Source organism: Phytophthora sojae, assembly GCF_000149755.1.
Source record: "Phytophthora sojae unplaced genomic scaffold PHYSOscaffold_12, whole genome shotgun sequence".
Lineage (NCBI taxonomy): Eukaryota > Oomycota > Peronosporomycetes > Peronosporales > Peronosporaceae > Phytophthora > Phytophthora sojae.
The window spans coordinates 104830-122259 of record NW_009258126.1 but is presented as its reverse complement, the minus strand read 5'-3'; the positions used below and the strand labels follow the sequence as shown (position 1 = coordinate 122259).

At 55.5% G+C, this 17430-nt stretch overlaps 9 protein-coding genes across 9 annotated transcripts; 2 read left to right on the top strand and 7 right to left on the bottom strand.

The window, feature by feature from the left end:
* Positions 1-156: 156 nt before the first annotated feature.
* Positions 157-723, bottom strand: PHYSODRAFT_529135 (hypothetical protein; the record flags this gene model as incomplete). The annotated part of the gene is made up of 1 exon (XM_009538486.1): positions 157-723. The coding sequence occupies one exon, from the start codon at positions 721-723 to the stop codon at positions 157-159; it is 567 nt and encodes a 188-aa protein (XP_009536781.1).
* A 442-nt stretch (positions 724-1165) lies between these two features.
* On the bottom strand, positions 1166-1867 carry PHYSODRAFT_319180 (hypothetical protein; the record flags this gene model as incomplete). Its single annotated transcript, XM_009538485.1, has 1 exon — positions 1166-1867. The coding sequence occupies one exon, from the start codon at positions 1865-1867 to the stop codon at positions 1166-1168; it is 702 nt and encodes a 233-aa protein (XP_009536780.1).
* A 548-nt stretch (positions 1868-2415) lies between these two features.
* On the bottom strand, positions 2416-4292 carry PHYSODRAFT_529150 (hypothetical protein; the record flags this gene model as incomplete). The annotated part of the gene is made up of 2 exons (XM_009538484.1): positions 2416-2682; positions 4134-4292. Coding segments are annotated over 2 exons (426 nt in total), but the record flags the coding sequence as incomplete, so codon positions are not given.
* Positions 4293-5397: 1105 nt separating this feature from the next.
* On the top strand, positions 5398-6237 carry PHYSODRAFT_528649 (hypothetical protein; the record flags this gene model as incomplete). Its single annotated transcript, XM_009538483.1, has 5 exons — positions 5398-5525; positions 5590-5659; positions 5752-5808; positions 5884-5965; positions 6032-6237. 5 exons carry the CDS (start codon positions 5398-5400, stop codon positions 6235-6237), a joined length of 543 nt encoding a protein of 180 aa, XP_009536778.1.
* Positions 6238-6578: 341 nt separating this feature from the next.
* PHYSODRAFT_262765 (hypothetical protein) lies at positions 6579-7408 on the top strand (the record flags this gene model as incomplete). Its single annotated transcript, XM_009538482.1, has 5 exons — positions 6579-6675; positions 6761-6843; positions 6908-6986; positions 7056-7250; positions 7284-7408. The coding sequence occupies 5 exons, from the start codon at positions 6579-6581 to the stop codon at positions 7406-7408; spliced, it is 579 nt and encodes a 192-aa protein (XP_009536777.1).
* Positions 7409-7716: 308 nt separating this feature from the next.
* On the bottom strand, positions 7717-10128 carry PHYSODRAFT_565255 (hypothetical protein; the record flags this gene model as incomplete). Its single annotated transcript, XM_009538481.1, has 5 exons — positions 9887-10128; positions 9711-9823; positions 9054-9626; positions 8912-8984; positions 7717-8841 (listed from the first exon to the last, which is right to left on the bottom strand). Exons 1-5 carry the CDS (start codon positions 10115-10117, stop codon positions 7717-7719), a joined length of 2115 nt encoding a protein of 704 aa, XP_009536776.1. The 5' UTR covers positions 10118-10128.
* A 167-nt stretch (positions 10129-10295) lies between these two features.
* On the bottom strand, positions 10296-11993 carry PHYSODRAFT_528595 (hypothetical protein; the record flags this gene model as incomplete). Its single annotated transcript, XM_009538480.1, has 5 exons — positions 10296-10540; positions 10727-10793; positions 10869-11157; positions 11245-11808; positions 11905-11993. The coding sequence occupies 5 exons, from the start codon at positions 11991-11993 to the stop codon at positions 10296-10298; spliced, it is 1254 nt and encodes a 417-aa protein (XP_009536775.1).
* A 598-nt stretch (positions 11994-12591) lies between these two features.
* Positions 12592-13699, bottom strand: PHYSODRAFT_348169 (hypothetical protein; the record flags this gene model as incomplete). Its single annotated transcript, XM_009538479.1, has 1 exon — positions 12592-13699. The coding sequence occupies one exon, from the start codon at positions 13697-13699 to the stop codon at positions 12839-12841; it is 861 nt and encodes a 286-aa protein (XP_009536774.1). The 3' UTR covers positions 12592-12838.
* A 260-nt stretch (positions 13700-13959) lies between these two features.
* On the bottom strand, positions 13960-15170 carry PHYSODRAFT_306444 (hypothetical protein; the record flags this gene model as incomplete). Its single annotated transcript, XM_009538478.1, has 3 exons — positions 13960-14146; positions 14352-14972; positions 15097-15170. 3 exons carry the CDS (start codon positions 15168-15170, stop codon positions 13960-13962), a joined length of 882 nt encoding a protein of 293 aa, XP_009536773.1.
* Between the last annotated feature and the right edge of the window lie 2260 nt (positions 15171-17430).

Below are 17430 nucleotides of genomic sequence, written 5' to 3'. Positions count from 1 at the left end.
ATTATGTGAGATACACCTGCTGCATTGTGTGTTTTGAATCTAAACTTTTGATGATCGAGAAACTTCGAACAGCACTGCAAGACAATGAAAAATCCATTGATGAAACAAACCGACAGCATACTGAGCTTATTGGAGTCCATGTCGTAGTGATGGAGCTCACTTCCGAGCCGCACCGCAGGCGGTCGCGTAGAGCGTGATCTGGTCCTTGACGTTGTAAGCGACCGCGTTGTACGTCACAGTGCAGTCCGGAAGATCGAGCGCGGCGGCCTCCGACAGCACCTTGGTGCACGTGGTATCGGCGCAGATGAGAGTGATCTCTTCGGCCGTCGGGAGTCCAGTGAACGGGTAGAGCGAGTAGCCCGTGTTGGACGCGCAGGTGTTGGCATCGGTCAACAGCGGCAGGAACGTCACGACGCGGGTGAGCGTGGAGCACTCGGGGCGGTGATAGCAGCGAGGGCCGTGGCGGCAGCAGCGACGAAAGCTCCGGTCTTCATCTTGCGGAGGTGGTGGATGTAGTGGTAGGGGCTTGTTGTGCGCGAGGCAAGTTGTAGAATGAAAGCTCGGGATGACCGACACCAACACCGGCAGCGATCTGCAATTTTTGACCTGCGTCTGGTCTGGTTGGCCAAGGTCAAGTGTTTGACGCTCGGCTGACTGTAAGACTTGCACAAACGTGTAGCACTCGTGCCTGCGAGCTGGTCTGCAGCGTTGCTGTGGTATCATGTCGAGGTTGCCAAGTAATAGATGACGAAGATGGTAAAACTGGGCGCTATGTTCGATTCACGACATATCTTGAACGGGTTTGGCTCGTCTTGTTGGACTGCGCCAACTTTAATTCGCTTTACGAAGATCTACGAGGTTAAAAGTATGCTGGGAGACACAGTCAACCACGCATTCAGCAACTCTGACTCGGGATACTTCCACTTCAAGGTCTCTGCTTCAACCTGGTGCGGTTGTTGGGTCAGAAACTTGATACGTTATTGGATTAGTGTTGCAACAACTCTCATTTTGCTGAGGGGATTCATCGGCAAATGGCAACGAATACATCGGCACCGGAATTTGATTTTTTGTCGGTTGCGTTACTGCATGTTGGAGCTGGAGCAAAGGAAAATCACACAAAGTTTTCACGAATTTCCATTCCTCCATTATTGATGACTTGTCATTCCTACATGACTGCATACGGCGCCAACGTATCCATCTGACGACTAGCGTTGACGCCTCCGTCGCCTTGGTGATGGCAGTATCGTGGAGTTCTAGTCGTTGCCGGCTCCTCGTTGTGACTTTTGAGTTCGAGATGAAGTTGCGAGATCACGCAGAAGCAGCAACAGAAGCTGGAGAGACAATCAACCATGTGCGAGCCTTGGATACCGAGGGCGTATCGAGTCTGGACGCGGAGTCTCCACACGCCGAACAAAAACGTCATAAGAAACGCGAGCGCCGCAGCTTCCCACAGATCCGAGCTGGTAATAACACCACCGTGGTGGTGCGCTGGAGGAGGCGTTGAAGCCATATCGCTATCCGAGTGTTCATCGGAGTTAGTCGAAGCCGCGTACCCGATGCAGAACAGCACGCCGAACGCCAACGCTCCGTAGTACACCAGTGTCCTCTCGTATCTACCGCCTAAGCTTTCCTTCACTGACGCAACGGTAGTGCACGGGCAACAGGTGACGACGCAGCAGTAGGTCGGAGCCACGGAGCAGCAGCAGTCGCAGAAGCCGGTATTCCACGTCGAGGTCGGGTTCAACTCGCGTTGACGAGTAGCAGCAGCAGCAGGCCCGCGTCTAGCTATAGGGCGGACCGGGTTGGCATCAGGGACGATAGTGATCACGGGGAGCTTCGGCACCAGCTCCGCCTGCTTGGACAGCATCGCCTCCGTCGAGCACTGAGCCTGGGCGCACGTGGCGACAGACTTGGACGTGCTCACGCAGAGCCTCCTCCGTTGTGGAATTGTGTGTACTGGGTCTTCCAGTGTGGGGTGGGAATGCCAATGAAAGGCAAATCGAGGGCACGTCCTGCGGATTTGTGAGCCTCCCAGGACGTTCGGTTCAACTTGTGAGCTCTTCGGCATAGGCGGGTGTGTAATAGTACTCGTGCAGGCACTTGTATAAGCGGCCTCCCAACAGCCGAGGTGCTGCTGCCCAACTGGCGAAGCTGTAACGATGCAAGAGCTTGGGGTGCCTTGTAATCAGTTGTAGCCACGTCTTCGAGCGGAGACAAATCGCTCTTTGCATGGCGTAGGCATCAACTTCAACACGTTTGTCCAATGCGGTACGATCATATATTCTCGTGGATAACGCGGTGTTGGTGTTGTATCACTCCGTTGTGCTCCTAACGTTAGATTCCAATGCGGTACGATTATATATTCTCGTGGATAACGCGGTGTTGGTGTTGTATCACTCCGTTGTGCTCCTAACGTTAGATAAACTGCATCGCTGGGGTTACGGGGTATCCGGGCAGCGTGTCGACGACTCCAGGCTGCTGGAAGCTGCAGCTTCCGGGCGTGTAGCTCTGCATCTGCGACGCCATTTGCGCCACGGTGCATGGAGCGCAGCACGTGGACGCGAGGCAGTCGACGCCGATGCTTCCTTTAATCTCGAACTCCTTTCGCACTTTCATGCGCACCAGACACAGCGAGAACGCGTAGAACAGCACGAAGAACGCGGCGCCGCACAGGAAAATGATCTGCCGGCCCCGCGACGAGCGTTCAACTGCATGCGGCTCGCCGTCACGAGGCGAACGCTGCTCGACCACGTCTTCAGTGGTGCTGTGCGAGATGAAGAGGATGATGCAGACCACGAGACCGAAGATCGACGAGCCGTGGCTCAGCAGCGCTGTCTGGTAGCTGTTGCCCAGTCGCGCTTGGATTTGCGCGACAGCCACGCAGGGGCAGACCGTGGACATGAAGCAGTTGGGCATGATGCTCGCGAAGCAGCCGAAGAACGGGGCGTCCCAGCCTTTCCCGGTGTCAATGTCGGCTACGTGCGTGCCGCCAGCCAGTTGGTTCTCGTCGCGCAGCTTCCGCTCCTTCGGGTCGTCCGCGCCTGGGAGCACCACGACGCTCGGCTGCGGCGTCATGACTGGGATGGTGTTGCTCGTCTCGTTGGTCAGTGTCTGCACGGTGTGTGTCGGCGGTTGGGCTTTGGAGGTGCAGGCCGCAAATTCCGAAATGGTTTGCCAGTTCTGACAAGCGCCAAATGGGAACGTGCGATCAGCGGCCAGCAGCTTTCGTTAAACTTGGGTGCGGTCCATTCCGTTCGGGGCGGATGTCGTCGGTGGTGCCATATTGCTAGTTTACTTTCTGCATATGCCCACTTTCGAGAAAACATATCTTCTGGTCGGAGGCCTGAACCCAAAAAACCGTCCGTGGTTGTGGGTGGATAGTTTTTAGCTGTGCCGCACGCGGTGGCTTCGCGGTTTAACATGCTGCGCAGCACGACTGGTCTGGTTTGGGCTCGTCATGAGGCTGGCGAACTGGTTTGCTAGTGACGACAGCAACGAAGTGCTTGAGTTGAAACTTCTCTTGCTCCATAAACGACGCAGCCTACCCAGCTTTCCGGTCACTGCATATGATTTATTGACAGCAGCGCACCTGGGTTGCCTTCGACTATTCAGACTTCGACGATATTGGGATCACTCTGGCTACCAGTCCAAGCTGAGTAACTACTTCCAGCAAACTGTTTCTGTCGCCCGTGGTGTCGTTCATAATACCGTTCAAGCCCTACAACTTAGAGCTTCCTAAGCTCTACGACTGATTGCATGATATCACCGTTAGGCAAAAGTCATCGGTGGCGTGGCCGGATAGCCCGGAAGAGTGTCGGCACGAGGTTGCCGGAAGCTGCAGTTGCCAGGGATGTAGCTTTGCGTCTGCGATGACATTTGGGCTATCGCGCACGGAGGGCAGCAGAGGGCCACAACGCAGTCGGTGCCGCAGTTCCCGTCGATTTGGACTCCCGTCGAACGCGCGTCCGAAGTTGCCCCACAGTAGCAGCGTAGACCAAGTAAAAGAACACGGTGCCACATAGGAAGAGGATTTGCTGGCCGCCTGCTGGTTGCCTCGCCTGAACTGCACCACTCACTTGAGGCTGGTCGTCTTGCTCGGCAGTATTGTGCGTGATGAAGAGCAAAATGCAAACCAAGAGGTCGAAGATCGTGCTGCTGTGGCCATACAGCGCCGTCGCGTAGCAGTTACCCAGACGCGCTTGGATCTGCGCGATGGCCACACACGGGCAAATAGTCGACATGAAACAGTTCGGAACGAGGCTTGAGAAGCAGCCAAAGAACGTGACGTCCCAATTGCGGAGGCCATTAACTTGAGCAGTATCCAGGCGAAGGCTGGGTATCTTGAAATTTGCGCTCCTCCGCGCCCGCACAAGGCAGCAGGACGACACTCGCTTGGGGTGACACCCTTATCGAAACCGTAGCATAGTTGGAGTCGCTGCTCGGAGTCTGCATCGAGATCAGTTGTGCGCTTCGTGTGGGACTGCAAATTCAGGAATGACAACAGAAAAGAGTGCACGAGCAAAGGTTGAGCGGGCGTAGCAGAAGCCATCGGAGAGGAAAACCGAAGGCAGTAATTGAACATATCTTTACCAGCATGCGCCTGGACAGTCTTACTTAATTTTAAGTACGGTGCTAGTGCTCACTCATAGATCATTCCAAACTAATTCAAACTGCTAGCGCTGACCCCGCGACCCTGTTGCGAACGGTACAATTGGCGCTCTCACTTCCGACGCCGTGATCTCCTGATTATTTTCAAATTTAATATATATAGAATTATAAGTTTGTATAGGGCGCATGGCTCCGGCGCCAGCCGGGTTTGGCCGCGTCACTGACGCTATGTAGTTCGCGGCAGGAACTGCGGTAGACGGCGCCTGATGCCGGCCTGTGGTACGCTGTTGTATGTTATCTCGCCCCGCCGGGCTTGCGCAACACCGGCGCCAGACTCCTGACCGTTTTCTAGATTGTCAGCAGCTCGGTCTTACTCTCGTTACTCTCTTACTCCACCACGTCGGCTGTGATGGGCATGTTTTTGAAGCGCACCTCCCTCTTCGCCATGGTGCGGCCTGGCGCGTCCTCGAAGCGCGTGGGAACGTAGTTCTGCACTGCACACTGCAGCACCTTCGGCCCCGCTCCATGAATGTGGTGACTGGTCTTCTACCTACCAAACTTTATTGGCTTTTATGGAATTTAGCACTCTGAAAATTAAAGGTGGACCACGGTGTCGGAAGTGGGAGCGCCAATTGTATCGTGATCGGTATCTCAGGATTGTTAGCTAGAGCAGTGATTCGCCTGTCCTGGTGTGTGGCGGAGCGCATATTAGCACAAGCTGAAGTTGTAACCTATGAATAAGCATATAACGAATGCCGCATCACAGTGCAATAGTGCTCGATTAAAGGAATGGTGGCAGCGCGCGACGCATGCTGGTGGCTGAGCCCGTGGAAGAAGCTGGACCAAGAGTGGCGGGCTGGCTGCGCGCGTGGACAGCTGCACTTGGCTAAGGTAGCCGACAGCGTGCAGAAGACCTCGTAGGTTGCTCGTCTGCATTGGAATTGCGAATGGAGAGCGGGCTAACGAGATGTTTCGGACTAGATACCTGACTGGGGAGCATTGGGGGTCGCTGGCCGACTGCGACCAACTTCAGGGACGTGCGTCGTCAAGGGTGGGTGCTGAGTGTGGATCTGCAAAGAGGGTAACAGCTAGTTATCTGACTTAGTTGTGTTCTACTTGGCGTCGGAATGCTTGGTCTGTTAGTTGTGGGATTTGGCGCACCGCTGCAGCAAGCGCCTGCAAGATGAAGTCGACAGTTTGGTACGTTCACTTACAATAGGGCATTTGTGGTGGTTTTGTCTGACTTAACGAGGATTCGCGGGGTTTTGCGCGTAGGCAGACATTTACGCGCGGATGAGGCGCCTGCTGACGGACGGTCAGGCGGAGGCGCTGGACGAGAAGCGGAGACAGCGATATGGTGCGATAACAACATGATGCAAGCTTGACGAAGGCAGCTGAGTGCTGACTGTTGTGGTTTCGGCAGAGCTGCTTCTGCTGGAGGTGCTGGCCATGTACGAGCACGAGCTGGTGGCCAAGTCGCTGATCGCGAGCGACATCTTCGAGTGCTCCAAGCACGAGACAGTGACGGTCTACCTCGCGTCGTGGCAGATGCAGCCGCACATCGACCGACAGCGCCTCGAGGAGCTCGAGACGTTGATCCAGAATGACAGCCATTATCAGGCGCGGTAACATTGGGCTCGACCAACGAAATGATGTGGTTCACCGCAGGAACCCAAAATACCGCGCCCAAATTAACGTCCCTGATTCGAATTAGACATGGGTCCACTTCACCCATACAAACACGCCGTGTAAATCTGATACGAACTTTATTTTGGTGTCCACGTCCAACCTCGTCACTCAGCTCGCGCCTCCCGCCGCTTCAACGATGCCATCCGCCCCGTTTCCCTGAACAACGCAACTGTATCAGATCCAATTGAGGAGGGCGGTCACCCCCACAGACCCTGCCCCGACGCAGTCCCAGTCTCAATATACCAATCGCAACCGCACAGGAAGAACCAGAAGCGCAAGCGATGGCCGACCGCATGGACGCCAAGCTCGTGGCCTCGTCGCCGTCCAACAAGCCCAGCAGCTCCGGCACGGCCAACTTCCGCACCGAGGAGATCCGCGGTGCGTACGCGCAGCACAGTCAAGTCTGCACTACGCGGCGGAGCAGGGCGATGGATTAATCGGCGGTTGTGACCATTTTGCGCAGGCTATTTGTTCAAAAAGACGCGCGAGGGCAAGTGGCAGAAGCGGTGGTTCGAGACCAACGGCTGCTTCCTCACGTACTACAAGGTGCGCGCAGCGGAGTCGCCTTTATGGCAGTGAAACGTGCATCTGACCGACTTGAATGCTGTAGAAACAAGGCCAGAAGCTGCTGGCGGCGCTGAACCTGCCGCAGGTTGGAGCCATCACGTTGCTGCAGGAAGACCACGTCGGTAGGAATTGGGGAATGGGATCTTTGGGTTTAAAGCGTCATTTAACCGATGGTTATTGTGTTGATGCAGATGGCCCCGGACTCTTCACCATCGAGCTGAACGAGCGCGTGTACACCATCAAGGCGCGGTCGCATGACGAGGCCGCCTTCTGGGTGGACGCACTGCTGTGGCGCCAGGCGGGGGGCGTCGTGACGCAGAAGTCCCCCGACGTGAGCAAGCAGAAAGTCGGCAACATCGCCGCTGTGCCCGCCGACGACTTAGATAGTATGCGCAGCTCTGTCGCCTCAACCACCGCAGGATCGATGACCAGCTCCATGCACGTCGAGATGGCCAGCAAGCAGCACGTGGATGTGACGACGGCCAACCCGGACGATGTCGGCAAGGACGGAGCTCCGTGTGCCGCCTGTTGTGTGGTGCAATAGACAAACGTTGACGACGGACGGACAGACCGCTCCACTGAGAGAGGCAGCCATTCATATCCCTGTGCTTCCTGTTGCCTGCGATTGGATCCAAAAGCTCCGTCCGCTAGCTGCTGGTGATGCGTGCCCCCAATTGTACCGAGCGCTTCTCACTGCACCAGCTATTATATCAGCACAGACTCCGGAAAAGGAGTTAACGCACGAGAAATTGCAATCTATTCATGCTAACTGAACCCGCACTGTAGTAGATGAACCAGGGCTGCCAATTTCTCGTCTGACATCCTAGCCACGCTACAGATATATGCTGGCAGCTACACACCCAGTTCGTGCAGGTAACTCGCTGGAGAAGGCTCGCGGCCAAGCATTTCGACCAGCAGATCGTTCGGATCCTTGGCACCACCATGCACCATGAGCTTCTGGTACAATTTCTCGCCTGCCGCGCGGTTCAACGGGCCCTTAGGTCCGGCAAAGTTTGTGTGCCAGATATCGGCTGCAAACACGCGCGCGTACAGGTAGCTGTAGTATCCCGCACCATATCCGATGAGGTGGCCGAAGCGCGTGTGCCAGTACGTCCCATCCACGTGAGGCACCAGAGTGCTCGAGTTCTGCAGCTCGTGCAGCATCTGCGTAGTCGTGTGAGGCGAGCAAGGCAAGGGCTGCTCTCCGAAAAGCTGGAGGTCCAGCATCGAGTAGAGGCACTGAGTCTGCGTGTCCATCGCGGCGAACATCGTCTTCGAGGCTCGCAGACCTTGCATCATGGAAGCAGGTAACGGAGCGCCTGTCCGGTAGTGGTGCGCGAACTCACTAACCACTCGGTAGTCCCATGCGAAGTACTCGAACAGGTGCGACGGGGTCTCCACAAAGTCTAGCGTTGCGCGCGTGCCTGACAAGTGTTGGAATTCGGTTCGAGACAGCAGCGAGTGCATGGCGTGGCCGAATTCGTGGAAAAGCGTCTCCACTTCTGCGTGCGTCAGCAACGATGGGCTGTCCGGGGCCGGCTTGTTGAAATTGCAGACCAGCGCAACGATGGGTTTCTGGTACGACGAATCGCTTAGGCGCTTGCCACAGCGAATGGTGAAGTGGGCTGCGTGGTTGTACTTGTTCTGCCGCGGGTACAGGTCGAAGTAAATGTATCCAAGCGTCTCGCCGTTCCGTGTGAGTGCCAGCTTGACGACATCTTCGTGCCACCGCTCGCTGGTGTTCAGCATGGGCTCCTGTTTCAGCTCCAGACCGAAGAGCCTTGAGCACAGCAGATGCAGACCCTTCAAGCAGTTCTCGAGAGGGAAGTAGGCAGAAATCACGCGCGAATCGATGCGGTGCTCCTGGGCCTTGAGCATTCCCATGTAGTAAGGCAAGTCCCACATGTAGACCTGGTCGACAGAGTGACCTTCATGCTTCCGCTTGGCCTTCAACAGTAGCTGCTGCTCCAGTTTGGCCTACAAGTATATGACACGACTGAGCTAAATACAACAATGTAGCAATGAGAAACACGACAGTTCGACGAACCTTAGCCATAAGTTGGTTTGCGATGTCGTCGATGAAGTTCTCCACAGCTTCTGGAGATCCGATCATGCGGTCGCTGTGACATCAATGCAAGCAAACTATCGTCAGCATTGTGTCAGGAGCGCAATATGCCGACGCATCTTACCTCGTAGCCAGATGCGCGTACGTGGAGAAGCCTAAGAGTTGAGCCAGCTCATGTCGCTTTGCCCGCAGCTCATCCAGAACCGGAAGGTTGTCCTTGGCGCACGAATTGGCAGCGATATACATCTTCCGCCGAACTTCTGGGGCGCCGACCCACTTCAGGATCGTGTTCATGACGTGCATGTCCGTAGGGACACGCAACGTGTCGCGGCTCATCCACTTGCGCTCACACACGGACGTGATGCTGTGCGGCATACCCCGGATGAGTTTCGCTGGCACGTCCACATACTCCCGGGCGCTGTACATCGTCGACTGGAACTTCATGCTGAGGTGAGTGATGTCATTTTGCAGGGAAATCACTCGCTGCCGATCCGAGCGCGACAAGTGAATGCCATCGCGTTCAAACTCGTTGCGCAGTAGAACCCCCATCCTTCTCTGCTCAGGTGTGAAGCTCTTCATTCCGATCTTATCCTCCGTCACAGTCTTCAGCGCTCGGTACAGCTCTACATCCGCATTTAGGTTCTGGATAAAGTCCGACAGCTCCGTGAAGCACTCGCTCGCAGCCCGCCGGAAGTTCCTGGACCACCGCAACGCCATCAGCAATCACCCACCACTTAGTCATCAGTCAAATTAATATTTGCAATAGCCATTCAGCTCGTACTCGTTGGGGTGCACGTTGCGGCAGAGCTCGGCGGCGTCGATGACGGAGCAAATGGCGTTCGAGATGTCGTCGAGTGTGCGCAGCGTCTGCAGTCCTGGAGGCGACGCTGCCAGCTGCAACAGCAATGATACGTTAGTACAGCTCCACAAAATTCATATAGTGAATTACTACAATACCTCTTGTCGCAGCTGATGGCACTGCAGCTTGACGTCCCGCGTGAGTCGCGGGAAGTCGGACGGCGTGTGCAGGTCCGGCAGCTGGAACAGACCTGGCTTGGCCTCGGAGCTGGAACTGACGCTGGCGGCTGAGGAGACGCCCTCGGGGCGGCCTGGCGTCCCTGCGACGGACAGCAGACGCGCGTGGCGAGCGAGCGGCCGGCGCCAGGCTGCGGAGCGGAGCGGCAGCATTGTCTCCTGTGCCCTCGTGTGTCAATTGCTGAATGAAGACGCATTTAGTGTGGCGGATGGTGAGATACTATCGAGCGGCATAGTTTGTATCACAGGTTACGGATTATCGACCAATGATTGAGCGTTGTGATGTATTTTGGACGAATCAGAGAGGACAAAGATCTGTGATTTGTAGGGATCACTTTGCGCTTGACGACGGCGGTGGCGCTGTAGTTGAAGTGGCCGATAATGCCGACAGCACAGACTCGAGCTTCTTGATGACGAAGGCTGGGTCGGCTTCGTAGACGTAGACTCCGGTGGAACTGGCGACGAGCAATTCGGGAACGCCGTCGTGGTTGACGTCTCGCCATAGGAGACTGTAGATGGCTCCGAACGTCTCCAAGTCCCAGCGGCTCCGTGTCAACCGCTGCCACTTCCGTCTTCCTGTCAACGTAGATCCGGGCGGTGAGTCGATCGTTGAATCCGAGACTGGAATCGGCTCAGTTACGCTCCAAATGTTGTGCGAGCTGTCAGGAGACTCAGCGCTGGACTTGACCAAGTCTTTCGCCACATCTTCAAACACGGCGTCGCGCTTGCTGTCGTCCGGGGTACCTTCATTGAGGTCACCACCCTTTCTTTCTTCGTATGCAAGCAGCACTTGGCCATCCGTCCCCAACAAAAGCTCGACCTCTCCGTCCTGTCGACAAGCATTTGCACACATACCACGAGGTTAGTACTGTGCTGCGTACACATGATTCGAGGGCCAACCTACCAGGTCGATGTCAGTAGTGATGCCCGCGAAGATTGAATCAAACGTGTCAGAGTCCACCAACACTTCGCCATCACCGCTACTTCCATCAGCAGAACTGTACAGATCTTCGTAGACCAGCGCTTGGCCGATCGCACATGTTACCAGCAGATTACACTGCCATGATGAAGAAACAGCTCGCTTGGGGAAAAGAGCAACGGACGTCACTGGCCCGTTCAGCTGTAGTTCTTTTGTCTTGAACGGCCCTCCAAGGCATCCTCCGAGCACTTGCCCCTGGAGCACACGCACCAACCTAGCCATGGCAACAGATTAGCGGGCACGAGTTACTACGGTCGGTCGCACTAACGCAAATAAGTGTCCGCCGTGTTGATGACAGTACCCGTCAGCACAGCCAAATGCGATCCAGCCTTGGTCTCTCTCAGGTGATGTGAAGATATCCACCGCCAGGACTGTGTGGGAGAACGTTGCAAACTCGGGGAAGAAAGCAGCAAACTGCTCGCTGTCCAAGCGCGCACATCCGGTACTAGACCCACTGGAATGGGTTCCTTTCCCATTCTCAACATACCCAAATGCCATCATGGTGTCAGTACAACACACCATGACGCCGTAGAACACGTCTCCGGTGCTCCCTGACGCCTGCACACTGAACATGTGCGTCGGTGCCGCCTCCAACTCGAACTTCCCGCAGCCGGAAACTTGGGCAGCTTCTCCGTTGCCCAAAGACTCGTGATGGGGTGCCACAACCTGCAGGAAGAGAGCGTCTCCGACAGCGTACGCGATCGCCACGCGCGACTGGAGCGCTCCTAGTCGCTCAATGGCTGCACTGGCCACTACGCCCGCCTTCCCAGCATGGAGAGCGTCCACCTCGAGCTTGTGCAGGCTATAGCCAACATCTCCGTAGCCCAGAAGCGACACAGACCGATCAGTTGTCACCAGCGTGTAGCTGTTGGGTCATGCACAACAGCGCGACGTACAGTGAGCACTCCAGCGAGTTTAGCATCGGAAATGCGGCGAGGAGGAGGATAGGACACGTGCGTACCTGTGGGAAGCCACGGAGCTGAGCGTGTGCAGACTGGGGGCGCCATTCGGGTACGCGAAGAAGCGCTTCTGGTGGAAGCGCATGGCCATGTTACTTTTTCCGGGAGTGGTCACTAACTAATGTGGGAAACTACCTTACGGCATACAAAGACAAAGCGTCCATCTTGTACCAAGACGTCAGTTGACTTGGTTAAAAGCAATCAACCTCGCTTTGGCCAGACCTTTGATAGGAAATGTTGGAGAGGAGACCATCTCCGATAAGCTTAATACAGTCAAACTATCGAGTGTCCGACTGCACTTGGCAAGTCCTGCATGGCACCATGAAGCCTCGTGACGTTGTGGCCTGGTCCATCGCCGTAGCGGCGGCATCCCAACATTTCGGTGCGTCCTATCGATGGGGGCCACGTACGGACTTGACTCGACTGCACTTTGCAAAAATTGCAAGCGTATCTGGTTCAACATCCAAGCTCGTAGCGTTTGCGCCAGTGAAGCGTAAACCAAGCAGGCACGCGCCCAAAGCAGTCCCGAATGATCTTGTGGACGCAGCGCACACGAAGCAAATGTACGCACGAAAACAAAATGAAATCGTTCAATAACAAATCTTTACTATACCTGTACCAATATGATCAACTTTTCTGGATGCAACAGCGTGTTTTCCGCATGTACACTACTAAACTACTTCACTCTTCTTCAGACCTGTCTTGCTTACATGTTAGCTCTATCCGAGTCGCGCTACCCTTGCTCTCGGCAGAGCCCAGCCTACCAGTCTGGTCCTTGTCTTGACCCGAAACCACCTTGGTCCGCGTAGGTTCGTTGCCCGAGCAACGGCCGCCGACTGGCGATATATAAAAAATGGATTTAGACCTCCCTCTCGACTTGCGCCGCCGAGCTCTTCTCACAAGCGCTTAGGAGGCCTTAGAACACTTTGCGTTCGCTCAGTCGTAGTTGAGCATGTCCTCGGAGAACAGCGGCAACTGCCGTCCGGAGTCGTTCAGCAGGTAGTCCATGCCGTAGGACTCGGTCCACTCCATCAGCGACATCTCTCGTGCCCGCTGGTTCTGGATCTTGGAGACAAGGTCAAGCATCATGTTGGGCTGCGGCTGCCGGGGCTGCGGAACGGGCATGGGCATCTGCTCCAGCTGCGGCACGTAGGCCTCGGGCATGACGTTGGTGGGCGGGGAAACCGACATTCTGGGCACCGGAGCCGGGGCTTCGCTGATCTTCATGCGCTTGGGAGCGCGTTGCGGCGGCAGGGACATGGGCGCCTGCTTGTCCTGCAGCAGACTCTTGACGAGCCCCGTGAGGTCCGAAAGTTGGCCCATGAGCTCCGACACCTGGCCCTGCAGACTCTGCACCGACTGCTTGAGCGTCTCGACCTCCTCGTGGTCGGGCGAAGCCGGCTCCGAGTACGTTTTGCGGCGGATCTGGGCCATGAGCTCCTGGCGGCCGCGCAGGAACTTCTCGTGGTAGAACTCCCACCAGTTCTTGCTCTCGTCCTCCTCGGTGGAGATGACGATCTCGTCCTTCTTGTGTTTGCGGAAGCCGTAGAAGTTGAGCTGGCGCACGAAGCTGCTGAAGTTGTTGTGCTTGAAGTAGCGCGGCAGCATGGTCTTGGCGAACTCGCGCGGCAGCTTGATGATGAACGAGGTGCCGGCGTCGCTCCAGCAGGCGACGGCGGGCGGAGAGCTCTCGATCATGTCGTACGTCTTCTGCAAGAACACGGGCGCGGCCGAGGCGCCGGGGCGGGCGTCCGGGCCCGAGGTTGCCGGGCGCTTTCGCATCTTGTTGTCGCCCATGGTGAAGTTTGACTTGGTTTGAGTATACGCGGTTCCTTCTTTTTTTTCTCGCGCGGTGCCTGCTTTGGCCCTGTGGTGGAAAAAGCGGAAATGAGCTTCACCGCCTCTTGGTCCTGAAATACTTCTGACCACCGCGGCGCGTCTTTTTCTGCGTCGCAGGAGTGGTACTGATTGGCTGGCGACATTTACAGCCAATCGATGCGTTGGGAGCGCGACGCTGTGATTGGTCTCCGCTAATTCGCCGGCGAAAACGGGTAATTTTACAAGTCGGCCAGTCTGGGATAGACACGGGGACCGGCGCGCCCGACAATCGTGGGGTAGGACGGACCAGCAAAACCGGCAACATGAGCCGAGCCGGGCTTTGCGGCGGCGTCGCCCAACCAGTGCTTTCGGGCCCCGCTATCGGTGCACCGCAAACAGCACCGAGCATCGCTCGGCGCATGTAACCTCTACATGTATACATGTACAAACATGCCGTTGTTCATGCCATCGCCACGGCGGTATGTTTCAAATCCCGCGCGCGGCGGCAGTGAAAGAGCGAGTCTCGCCTCGGACGGCGCCGCGACTCCATCTCCTGCTGCAACCTGCTGGTTGGGTTCCGCCGCGTTCACGCGAGCCACGTTCGGCTCGCCGGCAGCATCGGAAGGGTTACCTACGCGCTGCTGGCCGTGGATCTTTTCCAGTGCCGGCGCGCTTTGCCGCCGCCATACGCTTTGCGTTTTGTAGGGACTCGCCACTCTTGCCTAGCAAGATTTGGCTCGCGCGTGAAATTTCGGTGAGGAGAACCTGGGCAAGCAGGTCTGGTCCCACCCCGACGCTGCTGCTGCTGCTGGCAGCAACGATGCTTGGTCGGCTGGCAGTGTGCTCGCGGCTGTCGGCGCCATGCGATGCTGCACGCGATGCCGGCCGGCGGACATGTAAACGCGCACCGATCTGTCGCCTGCGGTGAGCAGCCATGTGCTGAATTTGGCGCTGCCCAAAGCTTGCGAGACAGCCCAGACAGTCCAGCGGCACGGATCGTGGTGCTCCGCGTCGCGTGCTGGCGGGCGGCGCAGGCGCACCACGCTTACGGAGCGCAGCGAATGGGCGCCATTCGGTCGCCGGCAGTGAAGGAATTGGCAATTCGCAGCGGAGCCGCTGCGCCGGAGCGTTGCTGCCGACGAGAGACGACGCGCGGGCAGCGAGCGAGCGAGCGAGCCCAGCGCGCTCGCCAGCCCCTTGCCGCCGGTGCGTGAACTCGTCTTCGCGCTGTCTCCGCACTTGAAGTGCCCAGCTGCGGGTCCGAGAACAGGCGTCGGAGAGCGTAACAAGCGGTCATCGGAAGGGTTCTTCGGTGTTCTATTCGTGGCTGCGCGGGGCTAAATCGCTACATCCGTCGACAACGCGCCCGTTTTTACCGTAATTCGCGACGCTTTAGCGCATCCTCGTAATCAAATCTCCCCATCATGCCGCGCTCACCTCTGGCGGGCATGTCGCAAGAAACGCAATGGATATGGCTGCTGAAATTTGCACCACTAAGTTGACGAAGTATCCACGCACAGGATCTCTAAGTAGCGTCCAGGCCCGTTCGTCTACCAGCGCGAGACGCTCCTGATCAAGTTGCGTGTTGGGGGGAAGGGGATGAACTTGGGGCAACATGGTATGAGTAGGGGGGCACAAGTATGCTTGCCACTGATGAGCGCACTCGGTAGCTGCTGGTGTAAGAGGGTACAGGAATACTATATCGCCCGACACAGTATTGCTTTTCTTGTTTCGCAAAACGTATTACAAGCAGCAGTGCTTGCTTTATTTGAGTAGCTATGTATTTGACACTCAATCACTTCTCGATACAGTTTAGTATGGAGGCGAATCGAGCTAAACTTTCTTGTTGTGAAATAGCAGCTGCAGCAAGGTGCTGTGACCTTCGTTAGCGATCGTATCACTGTAGCTAAGTGACACCAATGGAACCTCAATTAAAGAAAAAAGGTGCTGTGACCTCCGTTCGTAATTAGAAGCTCCACTACTCGGTGCAGATGAATCGGGATGTGGATCTCGCACATGCTGCGAAACTCAACTATAGCCTCGAGCCAGCGTGAAATTCTCTATAGTGTTTATCAAGGAAGCCTCACCCGCTTGGAGCCGTACTGGTTGGTTCATAAGATAACTGTCTTCTACAATACACTAGTTTTGTACCCGCCATTAAGCGATCTGTAAGCATGAGATTGACGGATATTTTCTTGGTTGTTAGCTGGGCTAAAAGACTGAAATGAAAAATCACTAAAAACCAATTTTGTACCTCCAATGTCATGAGTCTAAAAAGTAAATGCTGGATGTCATTACGTTCAACTACTGTAATATCAAGCCATTATCTAAGTTAGAGTCGAGGTGGAGCTGACCATCTTAGATCAAGTTAAAAGTTCCGCCATCTAGCCCACCGCGGTTACTCAGTGATCGCGCTTGATAAGCCCATTAAAACCACAGAGCTTTTTAAAATGTTCTTCCTTGAATAATTTTGCTGCGACTCTTGAGATAAGTTGTGTCGATTTCAAACAATTTCGATGCAACATGATCTCTACAGTAAATAGCCAGAAGAAAATGCCCAAAATGTTGTCCTGAACGTATGGTGAAAATCTAGGTGAAAAGATATACCACTTTGGTCACAATTGATTCAGCTGCAAGCAGCTGCAAATGCGACAAGAGCGATGTAATCTACCACATAACTCGGAAAGTTTTAAGCGGGCTGTTAAACGCTCAGGCAAAAAAATGGGGACTTCAAATATGCCACGAGCTCTTTCCGGGGGCTTCGTTGCGTTGGAAGTTGCGGAAGCTACCTGGTAGGATGTCGTTTTTTTTTTTATTTTGCAGGTTAGGTATATTGTGTTCATTTAGTACGTAGTCCTAAAGGATGTCGGGGTTGCTGACGAAAGCACGGCTTCACACTGTGCGTCGCTCTACTATAGATTGGTTTGATAGCGGCTCGAGGAGTGAGGGAGCTGGGAGTTTGCTCATTTTTGAAACTCCTCAGTTAACATGTCACGCCACGCCCTTCAAGTGTGGTAAAATGAGCGGTTTTTATTTGCCGCAAACGCGACTCAGCTGGAAAATACGGTTGGCAAACACGCCTCATTCCCCTCAAAGCTCGTCTTATTAGGCGGGGGATTAGTAGTCATGGGGGGGGGGGTCAGAATTGACAAATGGTGCAAAAAATATCACCACTTGAGAGCCCCCAAAATGACCAAACCATCCAAAATATCACCCCGGTCAGATATGAAATGACCGGTCATTTTTTAGAATCGCTCATTTACGACATGCAGGCTGCAGCTTGCTGCGCGTGCCTGACGGCTCGGGCAGCAAGCTGCAGCCGATGAGCGCCTCTAGGACAGCAGCGCTGCCTAGAGGACGCAATGTAGGGACGAAGGAGCATTAGTGGTCCGCATGCGCTTATCCGAAGGCGCAGCACACCGCGGATACAGGAAGGTGGCTCCATCCGCTGCTTGTCAGAAGAGCACGGAGCCTTGCAGCACCACAGTGCACGCGCGAGAGCTCGCGCCAACTCGTGACGTCGATCTTCGTGGCGCAGGGGCGTCCAGAACGGCGCCGCGGCTTGCTCGCTGCAGGCGTGCAGCAAGCGCCGCCCGTGACAATTGTGAAAAATGGATGTAAATACATTTAGCAAGATAAGCAGAGTGAAGGTCACCAAAATATGGTCAATCATTTCAGGAATGGTTCGGCCAAACAGGTGAACCATTTCG